A 23,481-nucleotide genomic window follows, 5' to 3' on the forward strand; every position below is an offset into this window, starting at 1 on the left:
TTTTCGAGTTCGAATTTCAGATCCGAAGTCGTCTATAAAGCTAAGTACCCCATTGGGGAAATTTTTTTTCCTGCTCCAGAACCGATCAGAAAAAGTTAATAATTGTATTTTTTGTGGGAAGCAAATACCTCATAAGGACTTTCATTCTTACTGTATTCCTTGCCTAGGCCCTGATCATTATTTTCTGGGTTGTCGGTTTTGTGCTAGATTTAACCAACGCACTATTAAGCATCGGTATGATTTAGCTTTAAACTACTTTGGACACATTTAATTATCCAGAAATGTCGTCGGAAAGCCATCCGACTACCGCAGTTCACAAAAAAATGCAAAGAAAAGGAAAAAGAAAGACAGCCAAGGCCCAAAACCAATGACTAAGCTTCTCCTAAGCCAGTTGCCGGTTCGCTGGTTCATTATTTTCTGATCATTATTTTCTGCGGTATGATTTAGCTTAAACTACTTTGGACACGCTTAATTTCCGAAAGATGAGCCGAAGCGACTACCGACTACCGCAAAAAAAAAAAATGCAAAGAAAAAAAAGAATAAGCCAGTTGCCGGTTCGCTGGTTCTCAGTGAGGCGTTTTCGTAGCCCCTGATAACTGCTACTTTAGAGTCGCAGGTTGCTACCGACTCCCACATGGAGTCGGCCATGCCGCTGGAAACTCAAAGTATTGGAGCCTTGGACGCTAATCCTTCAGATGGGTCCGTAGCCGCTGAGCAGGCACCGGCTTCTGATGGTGTATTCAGACCCAAACACCTATACATTAAACCTACTTCAAAGGCAAAGACTAAAGCACCTTCAAAGGCAAATAAGCAACCTCAAGAGCCACGTGGGCAGGCCTCCATGCCCAAAAAACAGATGCTCAAAATGGCCGAAGACTTGATTACCTTGATCAGGGGTTCCCATCCCCCTCCTGGTAAGAGGCCTAGGCAGGAGACTGACTATGAATCTTCAGATCAGGTTTCCATTTCTTCTGATTCCTCTTCTGATCAGGAATATTCTTTTCCCCCCATGAGGATTCTGATGCTGAAGAATCCATACATTCAGCTTCTCCTCCTGAGGATTATTCTTTTGGGGAAACCTTACATACCATGAGGGAGCATTTCCACTGGGAGAGCCAAGATTTTTCAGAGTCTAAAAAGAGGCTCAGGGATTTCCTGTTACTACCTCAGCACAAGCCACTAGCCATCCCTCCTGTGTTAGACATTGTAGATGATGTGTTTTCAGAGTCAAGCCTTACCCCTGACTCCTTACCTCCAGCTCCTGTTAAGCCTGACAGATATTACAGGGTTCCTGACTCACATAAATTCCTTTTTAAAAACCCTGCTGCAGACCCAGAAACTATTTCTCAGGGTCCCAAGGGTGTTAAGGCTTCCACTGCAAAAAACCCTACCCCTTCTGATAGGGATTCTAGGGCACTGGATAGATGGGGAAAAAAGGTTTACACATCTGCTACCTTGGTGGCTATAAGGGCCTTAAACTGTCAATTTCATATGCTCAAATATCAGCAACATGTCATGGCATTGCTTAAACAGAAAATGTTAAATTCTGAATGTGCAGAAAACAAGGAAATGCAGGATATATTGCATGCAGCTGAACAAGTTGGAAAGCATACTTTGCAATGTGGTTTTGGCCTCCTGCAGGGCCACAGTTACTGGTTTTGTAATTAGAAGGCATGCTTGGTTAAAGGAACAAAATCTGCCTGATCATGTAAAAGTTAAATTATTAGATGCACCTTTACAGCATGATTCTTTGTTTGGTGTTAAGGCAGAAGACGTGTTAAAGAAAATGGAGGACAAGGCTAAATCTATGCAAACGTTCAAAGATTTCTTACAAGTGCAGCCACGTAGGTTTAGTAGACACTGGCCAACAAAGAACTGGTCCTTTCCAGTGTCAGACAGACCTCAAAGGGATAGACCCAGATGCCCTAGAGGCAGATCCCAGGCTCAAGGTTCATCATACAGGTCAAGGGAATGGGGTGCTTCTACCTCCAAAAGTGGAGAAGACAAATCACAACCTTACAGGAAACAGTCCCAATGACTTACACCCCTGCCTACACCACACACTTATTTCCTGGCAGCACCCTTAGGGGGAAAATTAGCACTTTTTTATCAAAATTGGCATATTATAACCCAGGACCAAGTGGGTTGTAAATATTGTCGCAAGGCTACAAGTTCCATTTCCATACCCTGCCAAAGACAAATGGCTGGCCAGATCTGCCAAAAAGTCAATGGGCAGAGGCACAAAAACAAGTCTCATCCCTCATGGACATGAGGGCCATTCAAATTGTGCCAGAGGAAGAGCGGGGACAAGGATTTTACTCAAGACTGTTCTTGGTACCCAGAAAGAACAAGGCCTGGAGGCCAATACTGGACCTATCAATTTTGAATACATTCCTGGATATACCAAAATTCAAAATGTTGACTTTGCAGCAGCTACTGCCCATGCTGGGCAAGAACGCTTGGCTTGTAACTTTAGACCTAAAAGAGGCATACCTGCATGTCCCAATCAGACAAATATTCAGAAGATACCTCAGATTCAAGGCTGGCTCAATGCATTACCAATTCTCTACACTGCCCTTTGGCTTATCTACTGCGCCCAGGGTCTTTACAAAGTGCCTGGCACCAGTAATTGCATTCTGCAGACAGAGGAATACAAATATATCCCTACTTGGACGACTGTCTAATTCAAGCAGAGAACAAGGACATTCTTCTACAGCATGTGGCGTTTGTGAAAAAACGTCTAACATGCCCAGGGTACACAGTCGACAAAAAGAAATCAAAACTAGTACCATCTCAAGAGATAATATTCCTGGGTACAAGCTTAAATACAACTGCCCGGATGGCTTATCTCACGCCAGACAAGCAAAGACAACGGACTACCTATTTCAAAATGTTAGCAACAAAGGCCTAGTTATCTGCAAGAAAAATTCTGCAGGCTTTGGGTTTCATGGCATCCTGCATCCTACTAATTCCATATGCAAGACTGCATATGAGGAAACTTCAGTGGTACCTAAAAAGTGTTTGGACTCAACATTGCCACAGCCTGGAAACTATAATTACTCCCATTCCCTGCCTGCAACAGGAGTTTCGATGGTGGGCAAAGGCTTGTCACCAAAACAAGGGACAGCCGTTCACATTCCCCCCAGCCAGGCAGACACTAACAACGGATGCGTCAGATTATGCCTGGGGGGGGCCCACTTGGCAGGAAGATGCATTCAGGGAACATGGACCTCAAACCAAATGCATCTACATATCAATCAAAAAGAGATGCTAGCTGTTCAAAATGCCCCAACAGCCTTCCAGGACCTACTTCAACCAGGACAACTACTGATAAAGACAGACAACACCACGGTCATGTGGTATATAAACAAGCAGGGGGCACACATTCTTACCCCCTATGCAGATTAGCCATGACTTTGTGGGAAACGGCACTGACTTACCAACTACAACTGCAGGCACAATTCCTGCCAGGAAGGAAAAATACTCTGGCAGACAAACTAAGCAGAAACCTCATGGATCCCCATGAGTGGCAGCTGGATCAACAAGTCTTCAGCATGATGACAAGGAAATGGGGATGCCCGGACATAGATCTATTTGCCTCTCCTCACAAGTACCAGCTACAGAGATTCTGCACAAGGATTTATCACAGACAAGCATGGAAAGTGGACGCCGTATCCTTCAGCTGGAAAAACCTATCAGTGTATGCCTTTCCTCCTCTGCCTCTCCTACCCAAGGTACTCTTAAAGGTCAGACAGGAGAAGCCAAAGATGATACTGATTGCTCCAGAGTGGCCCCGCCAGCACTGGTACCCAATATTAAGGAGCTTGTCTCAATGCCCAGCTTGGACCCTACCTCAAGTACCGCATCTACTGTCCCAGCAAAACAATCAGATCCTGCACAGCCAGCTCAGGACTTTAATCCTGGCAGCATGGTGGATAATATAGTCATACAAAACACACACCTCAGCAAAGCTGTGATGGATGTCATTTTGGAAGCCAGAAGGCCTAGTACTAGAAAATCTTATGCTGGAAAATGGAAGAGATTCTGTGCTTGGAACCAGGCACAAGGAACAGATACAGCTGTGTCAAATATTCCTCAGATTTTACAATACTTAACTGAGATGCTGGACAAAGGCCTATCTTTCTCATCTATTAAAATTCATGCCTTTGCCATTTTGGCTCATTACAATGCAAAGCCACCAATCTTTTCTCATCCCTTATTAAAACAGTACCTCAGAGGAGCCAAAAATTTAAGGCCTCCAAGGAGATCACCAATGCCTGCATGGGACCTCAACTATGTCTTGGAAAAACTCACCCTGCCTCCTTTTGAACCAGCTGCTACTGCTGATTTTAAAGTTTTTATCTTGGAAAACAGCTTTGCTCCTAGCAATAACCTCTGCAAGATGAGTTTCAGAGCTACAGGCACTCATGGCTGTCGACCCTTTTATCATTTTTTATCCGGACAGGGTCTCCCTGAGGACAAATCCAACATTTATGCCTAAAGTGGTGTCCAGTGTGGCTCTTAACCAAACCATTCATCTGCCAACTTTTTATCCAAATCCACAGAACAAGGGGGAAAGAATTCTGCACTCTTTGGATGTACACAGACAGCTAGATTCTACTTGGACAGAACCAGAGTTTTCAGAAAAACAGAGCAATTACTAGTGGCATATGCTGTAGGATCACAAGGAAAGGCTATCTCAAAGCAGACTATTTCAAAATGGATAGGCCACTGCATTCGTTTCTGCTACTTATACCATGGCAAGCTAGTGCCTAAGGGCATTAGGCCACATTCCACCAGAGCTGCAGCCACTTCAGCAGCCTTTCTCAGAGGAGTACCAACCAAGGACATTTTAGAAGCAGCTACTTGGAGTTCAGTGCACACCTTTACAAAGCACCATCAGCCACTCTACTCTAAATCCAGGGCAGGCTTTGCCACTGCAATTCTGCAGGGTCTCGTAGCCGCCCCTAATGCTGTTTAGCTCCAGCCTCCCAACCATAGCTTTGGGAATCTACCCAAATGTAATGACACTCGAATGTAGTGAAACACGAAGAACATAGTACAGTTGTGTACACTTACCATAAATTTAGATGTTCGAGTGTATTCACTGTTGCAGTCCAGGTTACCCATCCGCCATCCCTCCTTTTTCTTCTGATGGAACCCATCTTTCCTTCTCTGATTTATACAACCCATGTGGTGTATTAGTTGGTGGATGAAAGTAAAGTTTTGGGGGCACCTGACATCTGGGGCAAGAAAAACTAAAGAAAATGGCGTTGGCTGCTACTTTTATACCCCTGACGACCTGACGTCAGGGAAGGGGCGACGACAGCCGACGCAGGACCCAAGACTTTGGAATTCAGGCCGACTGAGGGCAACCTGCCAGCAGGATTACCCAAATGTAATGACTGCAACAGTGAATACACTCGAACATCTACATTTATGGTAAGTGTACACAACTGTACTTTACAGGAGAACGCTGTACTTCCAATATGTTGCTAAACTCAGGAATAGTATCCCCACAGAAAAAAAAAACTGTCCAATAAATAGTTTTAAACCACTGCTTAAACAACATCTTAACCAATTCTGGTCCTCCACATGCTCATCACCATGTTAAGACTTTGTGCTTATACGATTCTCTCTAAATGCTCTCAACCTCTCACTGAAATGACAATTTTTATATTTAACTGCTGCCTGTACAATCCACTAAGTGCCACTTGGACTTTCTCTTTAGTAACTTCTACCTCTGTAAAATCCTATAATGTATAAGTGTAAGTGTTTTATGTATAACTACTGTTTGTGTATTAATGTAAATAGAAGTGTAACTACTGTGTTTTAAGTGGAACTTAGTATAATGCAGTGTAAACAAATGGAGCTTTTCTCCCCAGGCCTCCACTGAAAATGAGTACTGCCTAATCGAACTTTCCCACTAAACAAAGATTAAATAAATCCGTTAATAAATATGAGCTTATTCCAAAGGTCTAGACCCCTTTTCAGCACCAGTTGCTTCCACATTTGAATGTTTGTTTGCTCTCTTTGACAAAGGCTCCAGTTCTGCGACTGTCTAGATTCAGTTGGTGTCTGTTTCCAGTTTTCATGGTGGAGTTAGATACGTGGATTGTATCCCTCAAAATCTCAAAAGCCTTTCTTAAGGTACTTTTCTGTTGAGGCCTCCCATTAGAGACCCAGAACATCCATGAGACATCAACATTCTGTTACAAGCTCTAACTCAACCTCCCTTTGAGCCTGCTAATACAGCAGATTATTTCTTACATGGAAAATCTTTTTTCTAGTCGCAGTAACATCAGCCAGACAAATCTCAGAGCTGCAAGCCCTCTCATCAAAGCCCCCCATATCTGAGTTTTTACAAGGATAGGGTTTCCCTTAGAACTAACACCTCCTTTAATCTTAAGGTTGCATCTGATACCAGTTCGTCAATCAATACATTTTCCTGTTTTCTTTCCAAGATGCTCAAAACAAGGGAGAATACCTCCTGTGTTTGTAGATGTTCACAGACAACTCCGATTCTATATTTCCAAGACAAAGGAATTCAGAAAGGATGATCATTCATTCATTTATTTTGCTGTTTCTAAATAGACCCTATCCAGATGGCTCCCAGATTGCATTTCCTTCATATATCGTCAGAAAAAAATGCCTTTAGCAAGTATGCATAAGGCACATTAGACGAGCAGTTTCTACTTCTACAGTCTCTTCAGTGGAGGACTGCCAGTTGATATTTGTGCAGTAACCACATGGGCAACTGTATACACCTTTGTGTCCCAGTATAAGCTGGACACACAATCAAGACCAGGTTCACCTTTTGGCTCCACCATACTCAGGAATGTCCTTTCCTGACACCATCCAGTTTGAAAGCTTGGGATTCTGTCCCACATGTTTGAATGGATGAAAATAGACAACATTGAGTACAAAAGTTATATACTTCCCATAATGTTATATCCACATTGTCTGGTTTTCATCCACTTCAAACTGCCTCTCTCCTACCCCTGTCCAAATTGTCACCTATGGCTTCTGGATGATCAAGTGGAGGTTACCCTGTCTGTGTACAATCTCGGCCAATTATTTTCCCCTTTTCCTAGGTAAATTTACAAGTGTGAGAATATATAGATGCCTCAGCAATGTATTAACTGTATTTCTGATGGGAAACACCATTTACCATGTGGGGTGTATTACTTGGCTGGGTGTACTGTTTGTTTTTGTTGGTTGCGCTCGTTTGCTGGGCCCGCTATTTATCGCGCAGGTTAGGTGCGACGGTGTTGGTGTTTTGTTTGGGTGTTATTACAAAATGTTTGGGCGGATGCCGGTGGCTCCAGCGCCCGCCGCTTCTAAAAAAAAACAGCGAAGAAAAAACAGCGAAGCCTAGGGTTGATGAACCGGCAGTCGGACGTCGCCGGTTCTTTAGACTGCCCTGTGCTAGAGGAGTTCTCCAGGAGTTTCTTTCCTTTGGAGTTTCAGACCTTTATTGTTACAGGATGTAGGAACTCAGAGCGTAGGCCAGGCTGTATTCAGGGGGATTCTCCTTTGTCTGTTCCCGTGTTCCCCTCTATAGTTAGTGTTTCTCTTCTCACTTCTCTTTTTAGTTCTAGAGTTCGCCCAGTTTTCAGGGGGTTCTCTCCTAGCACTTCACTTCCTGTTCCAAAAGAAACATAAAATTAAAAATAAGATGAATTACTATTTAATTACTAGCTATATGCCCCTCCTGACAAGCCTGCCTAGGAGCCTAGCCTTTGGTGAGTGTGACAGACAGTAGAAGGAAGCAGAGAAGCTGAGCTCTCGGACTGAAGACCTCTCCCCTCCCTCTGATTCTGATTCTGGGATATTTGATTACAGCACCTCCCTCCTGAGGATTTCTTTTTTCTTCTCATCATCTCTCACTCTTTCACACTTTTAAATGGAAAATGGGAAGGCCAAGATTATTCTGAAGGCTTAGGGAAGGCTTAGGAATTCTTTTTTACCAATAAACAGAGCTTAGCTATATTGAATGTGTTGGGTGTGGTGTTTTTTGTTTTGCTTCTGAACCCTGCTTCCCTGCTCCCCCCTCCTGCTCTGCCTAGCCCTGACCTACTCATAGGGTGCTATAAGCTCATAAGTATTTGTAAGAGTAAGTCTGGCGGACTGGACCAGACTGTTTCTCAGGGACCCAAAGGTAGTAAGGCCTGGTGTGGTAAAAATCCTGTTCCCACTGATAGAGAGCCTGGGGCTTTTGGATAGGTGGGGAAAAGAAGTGTATACTTCTTCCACACTAGCCATGAGAGGCGTTGAATTGTCAATTTCACATGCTAAAATATCAAAATTATAATAGAGTTTTCAATATTATAGACACAAAGTTGATCTGAGTATCTGAGGTGCAACCTAGGGGATTATTGGTAGGAGAGGAGTCGACACTCTGGAACTAATAAGCTTCGAGATCGGTGCGGAGATCTTATCCCGACTGATGCAAAAACTCATATGTTTGAACGGACAAAAATCAGTCAACATGGATACAACATTATAAGTTCATAACTTTCATTTTATACTTATTTGCACATGTCTTCACAGTGGCAGGTTGAGAAAGTGACTGTAATGACAGTATGAACCTTGGATGCCAGAACATGCAGGTCTTAAAGAAGATGAATATAAACTGGAGAAAACTGCTTTAATTTATAGGAAAGCACTAGAAAGGATAAGAATATATTTCCCTTTATTTTCACTGGATCAGCATAATGATGTGATGGTGGAGTGGGAAAGCTACTTAAACTACCGTTAGTATACTGCCTAGTAAGTAGATGTTGTAAGTTGTTTTCCTTTGGACCACATTTTGTGAGCAGACTGTCATATTTAGTAGGTGGGAATGTCTTAATTGCTACCTTTATTTTTACTGCTACCACAAAAGGGCATATAACTATTGCATTAAAGAATTTTACATTGCTGCTACCAAGGATTTGGAAATGTTTAACTGCTATCTATAGGTATTGTCTCTGTGAATGATTAGTCTAATTTGAAATGTTTTGGTTTTAGGAAATGTAAACTTGCTATATATATATTTGTCTCCGTGAATGATTAGTGTAATTTTGAGCAATCATACCTTGCTATGTGTTAACTCTTGTTTCTCATCACTATCTTGTCTCCTTAAGTTACCCTGCTCATCTTGTGCTTCCAGCACTAGTCTGTAGGAATCTAAAGGAACCTCTCCAAATATCAACGGTTCATCTCACTGCATAACTACCCTACAATCCCTCTCTCAAGGACACCAGTAAAGTATGTCTGTTGAATAATTCCTGCCTGAAAGACTTTCTACTATTGTATTGTACTACAGGTGTTAAAGCAAGTCCTGAGCTAGGACAGCCAGCAGCCTCTACCCCCCCTTCTGTACCTTCACACCCCCTCTCCCCCATACTCTTTAGAAACCCCTTTTGTTGACCACCCACTTTTCCTTGTTTACTCCAACTAACTCCCACTCATATCAGCCTGCAATATTATACCTGTCCACTGGGTGGCACCCCTATCCCAGCCATAATATCCTCCTTGTCTCTTATGGACAGCTACTTATTCTCCTGTTGTCCCTGAATTGCTGTTTCGTCCTCTCACTTTACCCCTTACTTCTACTGTCTACATCCACCTTTTCTAGGTTCAGTTCTTACTGTCCTTTACTCATGTCTGACTTTTCCAACTTACCTTCTGAGTCAGTCCCGCTGATTGTTTTTTTAGAACTGCTTCAGTATCTGTCTCTACCCGCTCTGTTCCCCTGCGGGCTCACTCAGCTCCCCTCCCTACCCCCAATTCCCACCCTCCCCCAGGGGTCCTACTCTTATACTTACTAACCACACATCTTCCTCTTCCCATTACTCTCTAGACATTTTACCATTGGCCATCTTCTCTCATATCTGCCTTCCTTACTACCCCCCTTCAATCTTACCACACCCTTCTCCTTTCCCTCATCCTCACCCTTTATACTTCTATATTCTACATACAGACATCCAATCATCCTCACCCTTTATACTTCTATATTCGACATACAGACATCCAGTATTTAATTCTTCCAATGTATAAACCACCCAACCCATTATATGTCCTACTTTTATTCACACTTTTACTACTACTTACTCACCTCCTATGAACACCCACTATATCCACACCCTCACTACCCTAATAAGGAAACAAACTCCCCATCCCTACCACTCCTTTATATCCATGCAACTATAACATCTTCACCCAACTACCTACTTGTAAAGTATCATAGAATACTACACATTAAATATAACACTCTAAATCTCAGGAAAGGTCTACTTCTTTACAGCAGATTCCCTAACCCAAGTTATCTAGTACTACTCACATTAAAGGATGGTGACATCCACCCTAACCCTGGCCCAACAACAACTCCTATTACTCTCCATAACCACAATCAGTCACCTATTTATTCCCTTACTAAACCATCTAACTCCCTCCTAATAGCTCATCTTAATATACGTAGCATTAACAACAAAGTAACTCGACTCCAAGCTCTAGTAGAAGTCTACTCCTTTGATATTCTCTGCTTAACAGAAACATGGTTAAAACCTGTAACCAAAGACAGTGAAATCATCCCACCTGGATACAGTATCCTGAAACCCAACCGAGTAGCCAAGAAGGGCGATAGGGTACCTATTCTATTTAAATCTGGCTTACAGTTAACCACATACGACTGTAAACTACCTCTAGATTCCAATGCAGAAATTCTCATCTCCAAACTTCATCTTAACAATGCCAAATCCATCTATATTATCTGTATGTATCTACCTCCTGGTAATAACATTGCCACCATGGAAAATATCCTTTGCTGGCTATCCCAACACCTGCCCCAAGAAACCATAATCCTATGTGATATGAACATTGATTGGAACTGCTATTGTAGCAGCCTCCCTACCACCCACATTAACCTGTATGATTTTTCACAAACCATTACCTCCCCACACCATAATAAATAAAGCTAACAAGAAAGCAAGCATATTAGACTGGATTCTCACAAACTACCATCCTCACATTTATAATTCTGGAACCCTCCCTGTTGATTTAAGTGACCACTCACTTTCCTACATCATCAGGCATAAAGCCAATACTCCCATTCCAACATCTGTCAGAAATATCAGATCCAAAAAGAACTTTAACCCTGATCTATTCCAAAAGGAACTAAGAGCTTGCAATTGGTCATCCTTAAGACACCTCCCATTAGAAGAAGCCGTGAATTACTTTAACTCTAACTTCCTTGCCATTCTTAACCACCATGCTCCAACCAGATTAATTAGAATTAAAACCAATTATGCCCCATGGCTTTCAAAAGAAACCAAACACAAAATCCATCTTAGAAATAAATATTGGGCCAATTGGAGAATAACTAAACACCCTGTAGACCAACAAACCTTTAGACAGTTAAGAAATGACACTAAGAAAGCTACACTCTCTGATAAAAGAAACTACTACCCACAATTTCAACAAGCTAACCAAAACAACCCACAAAAATTCTGGGCTAGCATTAACCAATTACTCCATCCAGGTCAATCCACTACACCAAACCCTCAAAATACTGACCACAAAACTCCCATGCATACAGCCAATACCTTCAGTACTGTTTTTACTAATGCTGTCCAAACACTAGCTAGTTAGCTATCACCAAATAGCTTCACATTACCTTCCTTTAACTCAACCTCACCCCCTCCTTTTCATTTTCAACCTGCCCCAACAACATATATTCTAACCCTTATACAAAAACTAAAACCGTGCTCTCCCTCAGCAGACCAGCTACCTGCTGAATTTCTACAGCTATCAGCCAAAGCTCTAATCAATAGAACTATCACCGAAGGTCACATCCCTAGCTTATGGAAAGTCTCCCATATTATCCCCCTCCATAAAGGAGGACACTCCACTGAACTCTCTAACTACCGCCCCATTGCCCTTCTTTCTCCTTTGGCAAAGATCATGGAGAAATGCATCCATAGGCAATTACCTGACCACTTAACCCAAAATAACTTACTTTCCAGCTGTCAGCATGGTTTCAGACCTTCACACAGCACTACCACTGCCCTCCTTTCCTTTACTGATTGCATTAACAAAAAACGCAACCTTAATAATCTTTCCTCTGCACTTTTTATTGATCTGTCTAAAGCATTTGACATTGTAAATCACCAGATTCTCATCAACATACTCAAATCCCTGTCATTAGATGCACCTTCCATAAAATGGTTCCAGTCCTACCTAGATAAAAGACAACAGGCTGTACTATGGCACAAGACTCTATCTACCCCCCTGCCCATTACCCTTGGTGTACCTCAAGGGTCCATCCTAGGACCTCTCCTTTTCAATATATTTATTAATGACCTTCATCTAGCCATCCCCCAAGCCACATGCATACAGTATGCTGATGACTCCACACTGATATGCTCAACCACATCCACTTCTGAACTTCACTCTCTCAACCAGGAGGTATTTAACACAGTTAAACAATGGTTCACACAGCGTTGCCTTGTCTTGAACCCCCAAAAAACTAAACTCCTCCTCTTCAAGCCTACTCACAAATCCTTTCCTTTTGATTTCTCAGTTACATCGACCAGTGGTACCATTATATCACTAGACCCAACCACCAAACTACTGGGTATCACCATTGACAACAATCTGAACTTTGACATTCATATCAACAATACTATAAAAACTGTCAACAAAAAAACTTGACTCTCTATAGGATTAAACCCTTCCTTTCACCTACAGCCAAAACAACTATAGCTCACACTCATCTAATCTCTACACTCCTCTATGCTCACCCATTTTTACTAAGCTATCCAAAATAACCTCAGCAAATTGGAAATGTCCTACAATAACATTGCTAGATTTGCTACAGGCAACCCATTTAGAACCCACTATTGCATTAATATAAAGCAGCTAGGATGGCTTGAAATACAAAACCTGATTAAATTCCACCAACTAACCATTGCCCATAACACCCTTTATAAACCTCCCAATACTCCTATTCTCTCTACCCTCATCACCCCCTATAAAAATCTGAAGTCCTTACGGTCATCACACACACTTCTTGTACACACCTGTAAACCTAACAACAAGGCTGGGGATTCTCTCTTCTCCAATGCTGTTGGAAAATCCTGGAATCTTCTCCCCAGTGACCTTTCCTCACTTCCCTCTTTGTCACTTTTCAAAAACAGACTAAAACTTTTCCTCAGAATAAACCTGACTAGTAATCTATCACTTAGATTTGGCTCTGCCTACCCCATACTACTCATGAAATGTTATACCTTCCTTATTGACTGTAAATACCATCTCCCTCTAAAAGTACACTGTTTCCAACCTCTGTGGATACTTCTTATTGAGGGAATTCTGTATTAAATACAATTAACCTGCCTTCTTTTTTATTTTGTCATTATTAGGTATTGTACCTGTATGTTGCATTGTACCTGCATTTTGCACTGTTATGATTTTTGTCCTTGCTGAATATTCTGTGTTAACCTGTAATATGCATTGTATATATGACTGTTGCTGTTATTTGTTGTTTTCTAATTTCTGTCTTGGAGCTTATCTCCCCGGACCTCTACTGAAAATGGACATATATCCAGTTAGACTAGCCCGGTCAACAAATGTAAAATAAAATAAAATATTTTATAAGTGAGGTTTTGTGATCAAATTGAAGTGTTAGCGGATATTTTGTAACCAACAAACACTGACTTACTGGCTAAGTAAAATCACTTTGCCTTATATTAAATTAATCCTCTTACTAACCTTTATTTTCAGTTTAATTCTGCAGCCAAGCAGCTGATAGATTTGGATAAGCCTTTAAATGCTGGACACTCAGAAGAGGGTATCTCAGGGGCAGCTTCGAACAACTCAACACAGAAGTCAAGTGACACCAAGAAGAATACCAAAAAGCGGCACTCTTTTACCTCCTTGACCATGTCCAGTAAGTCTTCCCAGTCTACCCAGAACCGGCACTCAATGGAGATCAGTGCTCCAGTCCTTATAAGCTCTAGCAATCCCACTGCTGCAGCTCGAATAAGTGAAATTACTGGTGTTTCTGGGAGCTCTCCATCTCAGGTAAATAAAACTTGTATTCTGGTGTATTCATTTACTTCAGAACATGTCATGTGTTGTAGGGGGACAGTTGACCATAAAAATGTCTCATGTCTATATTATTTTGGGAAAGATTTTTGGTAGTTTGGACATTGCACTGGATGTGGATGGCTCAGAATGCCTTCACAATATACTGTAAGTCAATTAGAATGATTTATTTCTGTTCTGATAGTAAAGTACTTTCTCAAAGTTTGCACATGTCCCTTCTCCTTTTGTTGATGTGGTAAGCTCTCCTAGTTAATAAAAGGAAAAGGATAAATCAGTTTCTGCACATATAAATGTGTTAGGAAGGTATGTATGTGTATAACACTTTTGTTATACTTGGTTCTTCAGTTTATTGTACCCACTGTTCAGAATAATAGAAAACACAACAAACAGATTTCCTAAACAGAAATACTTTGTTGGCACCTTATTTTCGTTATATTTTGATGATTACATTAGATTCAGCTGCATTGCTCAGTTCTTAATCTGGTGCCCTGTAAGATCTGGTAGCAAACAAAAGCATGTCCGCTTTCTTTACTTCAAATGCAGAATGGTACTGGCATCCAGGGAGTCTGCACTTAAAAAAATGACATGTCCGCTGTCTGCATTTGAATGCCTAGTGGCTTTGACAAACTGCCTGGGATTCTGAGATGGCAAATCTTGCACAGTGTTCTTAGACATCTCTGTAATGCTGTCGTCATGATGGTACTGGTGCTTTGCTTGGAAGCAGATGAAAATAATACAAGATACTCCTGCTGTGGAGTTCCGATTCTTATTTCATTGAGAAGTATCTCTGTGACCATAGATTGTAGATTAACAGAGTTGTGATGGCATGTTTTTTCTCAGTAGCTGACTGGTATGTTTGTACTTGTTTTTTTTTCATTATCATAGCTGTAGTCACGTATTGTATGACAGTGTTACGACTGGCTAGTAAGACTTGATAATGCAAAATGCAGGTTGTCACTTGACAAGAAAGGAAGAAATATTGTTTTACACTAAATATCTGGTTAATGCATTTCATTAGTCATGAATGTCATCTGTGGTTAGTTTTCCTTTGCTTGATATAAGGTGGATGGGTGCTAGCATTATTGGGTAAGTGCAGTGTGCAACAAGCTCACGACCAACTTAATGGGATCTTTTGGAAGAATTAGCATTTAACTGATGGAAAAGGTACTCTAGCAAATACTGTATTTTACATCTGAATTTTTTCATTATGTTAGACTATTATTTAACATCATGACTGCTGTGAACCTGTAGAACATAGGGTGTGCATCATTTTGCAGGTACATCTTCAAATGGTAACTAATAGTACTAATAGAGTAGCAAAGTAGTGTCCATCTGTACACAGATCAAATGCAAAAAATTACTGTACAGGAAATAACTTCTGCTTTTCGTTAGTTTATTATTGTAGTGCTCATTGGACCTCTCTGCCAGGTGTTCCATCTATCTGCCTAGACTTTAGGAGCTCCGGCTCCTTCCCCAAGGTAGCATACATACCCACTCCTGAGCATTCTGGAGCATGCTGGCATAAGAGGCATGTATGCTCAACTTTCAAGATGGCTGCACACTGAGCATTCAGTTGATTAGAATTCTCCCATTGTGAAAACTAAGACATTGTTAAAAAAAGTAAAAGTTATCAATTTGGGTAAAATGCTGTTACTGACTAGTAATTACAGTGCTTGGATGGCAGGAAAAAAGAAATTTGGAGAAAGTAAGGGAAAAATCAACCAGAAAAAAAGGAGAAACATCTCTGTCTATGAAACCATGTAGCTGTTGGCAAAAAGCATTTAAAGTCTCTGATTTAGTCTGAGACAACTTCTTAAATCCTGTGCAGGTGTTTAGATAAGTAAGAACTTGGAGGAATATATATAGGCAAATAGCAAAAGGCTGGAAAAAATAGAGTAAGCTTTAAGTAGCTGTAAAGTTGAGCTGTTAAAACTGCAGAAATCAGAGACTGAAATAAATGAAATACTGGTTGAACATGAGGCTTCTCAAGAACTGTTTTAAAAATAATAGAAGACAGAGGACACAGAGAATACCCAAGACTGTTTTGCTATACCAGAGAAGCTGGAAGATGTGGACTCTCTTAATCTTATGAAAGTAAACGTAAGTAACTGGACTAAGGTTCCACGGGGCACATAATGTGTATACTCTAAATCTAGCCATGAGAATCCACTATGATGTATTAGGAAAGCGACAGTCATACCAGCAGAAAGAGAAAAAAGAGAAAATAAATTGCTTGAAACTGTGAGAAGTGAATAGTTATACATGTAATTCCATCCCCAGCAGCCTCAGCACTCTAATGCATTAAATGTAACCATATGTAATGTATTTATTTAAGAGCAGCTGTTGCACCTTTTAAGACTAATAAATCCAAAAGCCAGCAAGAAGAAAAACAAATCCAAATGAACAACCACTTTATTTGAGTTGAGCGCTTTCCTCTCTACTAAAGAGACTTCATCAGACCAATGTGCACACAACACCCAGCCTTTTATATACCCTCCCCAATTAATCAATCAAACTTTAATAAGAATCAGTTAAAGGCAGAAAACCCACATTGGTAATAAAAACCCATTCAACACTTGTTGTCTATTTGGGATTTTCCCGGTTAGGGGTCGCCACAGCAGAACTCCTGTCCGCTAATGATTAATTACCATAATCAAGTTTCATATGCAGACTTATAATTCCTTGTTAAAAATGACATTAAAACCATCTTAAAACTGTATAAAAATATATAAACATTGAATTCTACACAGTACCAAATTAATTCAGTTAGCCTAAAATGTGGTCCATTTTCACAATACTGGATATACTTATTTCATTGATGCATGGATACTGAGAAGCATTAAAATACAATTGCCATCTCAGTTCCAGTGCATCCAAATGTACATCCAATATACATCCCTGCTCATCTTTGACCAATTGTTGAACTACCAAAAATTTAAATTGGTGGCCCTGATGTTCTTGTACATACCTATACAGGACACTGGTGTTTCTACAATGCCTAATGTCACCAAGGTGCTCACTGATCCTAACTTTGAATTTCCTAGATGTTTTACCTATATAAAATATAGGACAATTTTCACACTTAGCCATATAAATGACATTGCAGCTGTTACAATTGTAGTGCCCATAGATGTTAATAATCCTCCCATTAACTCTGAACTTTTCCTTTGTCTCAAGTATAAAGGAACAATATACACAAGCATTACACCTGTAATTCCCAATTTTTCTATTAATTTTTCTGTCCTTTTTCCTTCCTTCCAATATGGTCTTTAGGGATCTGTCCTTTCTAAACACAAATCTAGGGGTCTTCCCAACCCTATGTGCAATATTACCATCATACTGCAAAATCTCCCAGTTTGTTTTAATAACCTCAATGATGGTGCTTGCCACCCCATTGTAGGTTATGATCAGGGTTGAACTAGGGTTAACTGCGTTATCTACCCTTCTATTAGGTCCCAAAAATCCATTGCCTATAATAGGCCTATATATACCTTGCTCACATTTGTTCAACATTTCAATCCTGACCTGATTTAAAAGACTCTCAGGGTACCCCCTTTGTCTAAACATCTGTATGATGAATTCTCTTTCCACCAGGAAGTCATCATGCAAACTAACCATTCTGGCAGCCCGCACCAGCTGACCTTTGACAACAGACTTCTTTTGATGGTGCGGGTGCCAGCTACCATAATCCAAATAGGAATTGGAAAAAGTCATCTTTCTGTGAATTCTGGTAAACTTTTTATCTAACTGATCAATTTCCAATTCCACATCTAGGTAATTAATCTTTTCCTTGTTATATTCATGTGTGAATTTCAAAAATTGCACAGTTCCATAAATCCACACAAGGAACACATTCAAATCTTCCTCAGTCCCCTTCCAAACAAGGAAAAGATTGTCCAGAAATCTAGTGTTAAAGTGCCCTGTAGAAAGATAGACTTATTGTTGGATGACATGTGTCAAGCCCAGAATGATGAAAATGAATATTATTACATGAAGAATGAGCCTCCCAGGGTGTCCAGTATTTTTGGGATACCAAAAATCCACAATGGCCTAAGAAATCAAAAACATAGGCCCATTGTGGATGGTAAAAGGTCAAAGACCTACTTTATTAGTAAATATTTATACCAAAATGTTCAAAAAGTCTGGGCATTTTTAATTACATTATTAAGGAATCATGGGAGTTTCTGAACAAATTAAATGGGACTGATGTAGTACCCGAGTTAATTTTGGTAACCATCGATGTTGTCAACCTTTTTTCTGTAATCCCACATGAGGAAGGTTTAAGCTGGCTTGGACAGCAGCTTAACAAAACTAACATTTTCCATCAGGATGAGGTGAATAAACTTGTGGTATTAATGGAGGTTGTATTAAAAAACAATTATATGTTTTGAAGGGCAATATTATAAACAAAAGGTGTGGCAATAGGGGCGGCTTGTGCCCCCATATTTGCCAACCTGATTATGTCCTATTGGGAACAGGGATATTTAATGAAAACCTCCTTTATGTCACATATTATGCATTACACTAGATTTCTGGATGATCTTTTCCTTGTGTGGAAGGGGACTGAGGAAGGTTTGAATGAGTTCCTTGTGTGGATTTATGGAACTGTGCAATTTTTGAAATTCACACATGACTATAACAAGGAAAAGACTAATTACCTAGATATGGAATTGGAAATTGATCAGTTAGATAAAAATTTTATTGCCAGAATTCACAGAAAGATGACTTTTTCCAATTCCTATTTGGATTATGGTAGCTGGCACCCGCACCATCAAAAGAAGTCTGTTGTCAAAGGACAGCTGGTGCGGGCTGCCAGAATGGTAAGTTTGCATGATGATTTCCTGGTGGAAGTAGAATTCATCATACAGATGTTTAGAAAAAGGGGGTACCCTGAGAGTCTTTTAAATCAGATCAGGGTTGAAGTGTTGAACAAACGTGAGCAAGGTATTATATATAGGCCTATTTATAGGCAATGGATTTTTGAGACCTAATAGAAGGGTGGATAACATAGTTGACCCTAGTTCAACCCTGATCATAACCTATAATGGAATGGCAAGCACACTCATTGAGGTTATTAAAGCAAACTGGGAGATTTTGCAGTTTGATGGTAATATTGCTCATAGGATTGGGAAGACCCCTAGGTTTGTGTTTAGAAAGGACAGATCCCTAAAGAACATATTGGAAGGAAGGAAAAAGGATGGAAAAATTAATAGAAAAATTGGGAATTACAGGTGTAATGCTTGTGTATATTTTTCCTTTATACTTGAGACAAAGGAAAAGTTCAGAGTTAATGAGAGGATTATTAACATCCATGGGCACTACAATTGTAACAGCTGTAACGTCATTTATATGGCTATGTGTGAAAATTGTCCTATATTTTATATAGGTAAAACATCTTGGAAATTCAAAGTTAAGATCGGTGAGCACTTTGTTGACATTAGGCATTGTAGAAACACCAGTGTCCTGTATAGACATGTACAAGAACATCAGGGCCACCAATTTAAATTTTTGGTAGTTCAACAATTGGTCAAAGATGAGCATTGATGTATACTGGATGTTCATTTGGATGTACTGGAACTGAGGTGGCAATTGTATTTTAATGCTTTTCAGTATCCAGGCATCAATGAAATAAGTATATCCAGTATTTTGAAAATGGACCACATTTTTGGCTAGCTGAATTAAGTTGGTACGGTGTAAAATTCAATGTTTATATATTTTTATACAGTTTTAAGATGGGTTTAATGTTATTTTTAACAAGGAATTTTAACTCTGCATATGAAACTTGATTATGGTAATTAATTATATTAGTGTTTCTGCCTTTAATTGATTCTTATTAAAGTTTGGTTGATTAATTGGGGAGGGTATATAAAAGGCTGGGTGTTGTGCACATTGTTCTGATGAAGTCTCTTTAGTGGAGAGGAAAGAGCTCAACTCGAATAAAGTGGTTGTCTCTTTTCTTCTTGCTGGCTTTTGGATTCATTGGTTTTTCTCTACTTTTTAAGACTAAACCATAAAGGGTTCTGAAGTCATCCAAATTCTTTTTACATTTTACATGGGAGGGGACTAGAGATAAGAATTTAGTTATTTATTTATTTATTTATTTAACATTTGTTTACAGGGAAAGTCCGACTTGGAACAAAGGCAATTTTCAGCGGAGGCCGGGTGAGAAACACTCCAGATGCATGTCCTTGAGATATGGGAGGAATCCAGAGCACCTGGAGGAAACCCACATAAACACTGGGAGGACATGCTGACTCCACACAGAAGGCACTCCAGCCAAGAATCGAACCGGAGAACCTCTTGCTGTGAGGCGACAATGCTACTGCTGCACCACTGCGCCATCCAAAGAGTAGACAGCAATTTGTATAAGTGACAGCACAGGATGTAGCATACACTTTAGCATGGTTGACCTTAATATTAGATTTGATAATGCCAGTAGACACAGCCATTGATTTGGGGCAGCTGCTCCTGTTTGGGTGGACAAGACTTCCTTTTTGAAAAATATATTTAGGTTTGTGTATTTGCCATGCATTAAAATGGTTTAGTGGTTTTGAAAATGTATGTAGATTTTTTTCCCTTGGGTGTTTTTATTGAAAGGAAACATCATGGAAAATGAGATACAAGTTCAATTAAACATGAGAAGAAGCAAAGTCGTACAAAATCAGACCATCAGACATTTGTGTATGCATGTAAGCTGCAAATTGGAAGGGTATTGGAAAGAATTGCCAATTGTGTGTGTGTGTGTGTGTGTGTGTGTGTGTGTGTGTGTGTGTGTGTATATGTGTATAATAGCTTTTTATAATATTAACATGGAATGTAAATTGCCTTACAGGTATAGATAAAAGCAGAAAACATTTTGGGAAGTATGTGATGCAAATAGTAATGTTACAGAAGAGACATTTGGATAATAGAAATGAGCATGTGAATCTGATAAAGAAAGAATTTCAACATGTATGTTCAGTAGAGTATTGGCAACAAAGTAAAGGCGAGTAATGATGCTGATTGCAAGTGGTGCTTCAGTAGTGATAGAAGATATGGATTCCTAGTAGTAAGGGGTTACTTGAAGAGGAGGAGTAGGATGGCACTGTCATGTACTTGTATTCCACCTTATAGTTGTCACAAAATTTTGGAAATGTTAAGGAAAAATGATAAGCTTTCAGTGGAAAATGTTTGTAGGTTGGGACTAGAACCTGATTTGTAATGATGAGAATGCATCTATGGGACCTAAAAGGGAAAATATAACAAGTGAGTAGATTTTTGAAAAAGGGTGTGAGAGGAATTGGTGTAGAATATATGAATGTGTAGCACAAACTTGCACAGAATTTAGGCAAAGGCTCAAAGGGAAGTACTAGGTTAGGTGCCCTTGCAAGGCCATTTTAAGCCTAGCCAATTTCTCTTTCAAGGTGAGAATCAAACCCTGTACTTTGGGTCTGGGAGGTAAACACCTTAACCATTATGGCAGCCCCATTCTCCAAGGTGCAGTAACTGGGCTAGAGTGAAAGAAATTATATTTCACAGGAGCATGCATATTTAATTTGGAAGGTTTAAGACCTAGCCAGTAACTCTATCAGATCAAATACTAGTAAAAACTATGATAAAAATGTAGGGTAAGGATGTAGAAATGGGACAGTAGTGTGTTTCTATGCATCTGTTAAAAAGGAGAAAATTTAAAGACATGGTTAGTGTAAATGATTCATGTTATTAGGAAAAGTACACATTTCTTCATAGGAGATGGTTAGGAAGTAGGATAAAATGAAAAAGGATTAGAAATGTGGTAGAAATGAGAGAGATGTGTGAAAGACGTAATGGGGTTAGCAAAATATTGCAGAAGGAGACTCGTAGCAACAATAGGAGGAGGAAGAACTGCGGGAAAATAATGGAGTGTTTGGATTGCACGTATGAGTTTGGAAATGTTATTCTTACGGAACTATTTTTTGACACTCTAAAGTGCAAAAAGTTTTAGCACAATGATTTAGACAACATAACATAGTTATAGCCAAACTTAGTCTATGACAAGAAAAATGGCCATCCTAAAGAGGTATTAAAAGTATTTCAGAAATTTTATGAACATTTTTATAAAGCAGGGGAATGAGAAAGCCAAGAAATGGCACAAATCTTTATGCAAGACTTATGCCAAGGTTAAAGGAAGAAGAGGCTCAACAATGAACAGGTACAATAGAAAGAGGTGAGATGACAATGGTGATGTATAATCAATCAACAGGTAAGTTTCCAGGAACAAATGGAATTCCTATGGAAATGTGGAAGTTAGGAAGGAAGTAAGTGATGATATCTGGAAGGTTTTGCTCAATGATTTTTAAACATGGGATAAGTGCCAGCATCTTGGTAAAAGGCTGTGGTAGCTGTATTAGCCAAAGATACTAGACTCAGGTCTGACTTTATTATATACCCATTTCAGTTTTAAGTCATAGGTGTTTGTGTCTCTGCTGACTAAGTGAATGACAGAGGTTGTTACCAAAGTTGGTAAGTATAGATCAATGTGTGTTTTGTGGAGGGAAGGCAAACATTTAACTACATTAGTAGAACATTGATGATCCAAGCAGATTGTGAAAAAAACACTGCTGTGGATATTCTTGAAGAGAAAGTATGCAGTGTAGTCATCTGGGACTTTGAGTAGGGAAGTGGCATCTGTGTTACCTGATAGAATGACAGTGTTAATAAGAAGGATGTGTGAAGAGTAAAGTGAGGAGGGCTCCTCTCTGACAATCTGTTGGAATAGTGGAACCACGCAGAGATATCCTCTTTCTGCACTGTTCTTAGGGATTTAAACATTCTTTGAAATGTGTATATGACAGTGCTGATTTTTATTTTTTGTTTGCCTTTATTGAGCAGGAAAACCTGACTGGGTGAAAAACATTTTTAGTGGAGGCTCAGGGATAAAAACTCCAGCAAGTAAGTTTAAGATACCCTAAAATATATATATATATATATATATATATATATATATATATATATATATATATATATATATATATATATATATTTACAAAGGTACATTAATACATAGTACATGTAAAGTAAAACGAGTATTTATTCTGTGGTGACATACAAAAAACTTGAGCAAAAACAGATAGGACTTGAGTGGTGACATTATACAAGATTGGGCATGCAAACGGTTCGTGTGCAGTATATCTGAATGACTGACACTATATTTTGACTTGTAGTGACACTGATAAGGAGGGTTTCAGTATAGCCATTACTGTAAATAAAAGTGAGGTAAAGTGTGTCAAACATTAGATGGTAAGTAAGTTACAGCTTTCTCGGACTTTGCTTGAGGAGCCATGACCTAGGGGTGAACATGCAGGGTCTGTGGAACAAAAATAAGATGAGCCAAAACGCACAAATGTCAGGGGAAATGGCTCTTATGCCTTAAAA

At 39.8% G+C, this 23,481-nt stretch overlaps 1 protein-coding gene across 2 annotated transcripts in view; it reads left to right on the forward strand.

The window, feature by feature from the left end:
- SH3RF1 (SH3 domain containing ring finger 1) overlaps positions 1-23,481 on the forward strand; it is a 1,302,561-nt gene that overhangs the window by 695,413 nt on the left and 583,667 nt on the right. For both annotated transcript variants that reach the window (XM_044062570.1, XM_044062569.1), the window contains exon 6: positions 13,765-14,064. In XM_044062570.1, coding sequence (XP_043918505.1) covers positions 13,765-14,064 — 300 coding nt within the window. The remainder of the gene's footprint in view (positions 1-13,764; positions 14,065-23,481) is intronic.

Source organism: Protopterus annectens, chromosome 2.part1 (genome assembly GCF_019279795.1).
Source record: "Protopterus annectens isolate FY-2018-M chromosome 2.part1, PAN1.0, whole genome shotgun sequence".
Taxonomy (NCBI): Eukaryota; Metazoa; Chordata; order Ceratodontiformes; family Protopteridae; genus Protopterus; species Protopterus annectens.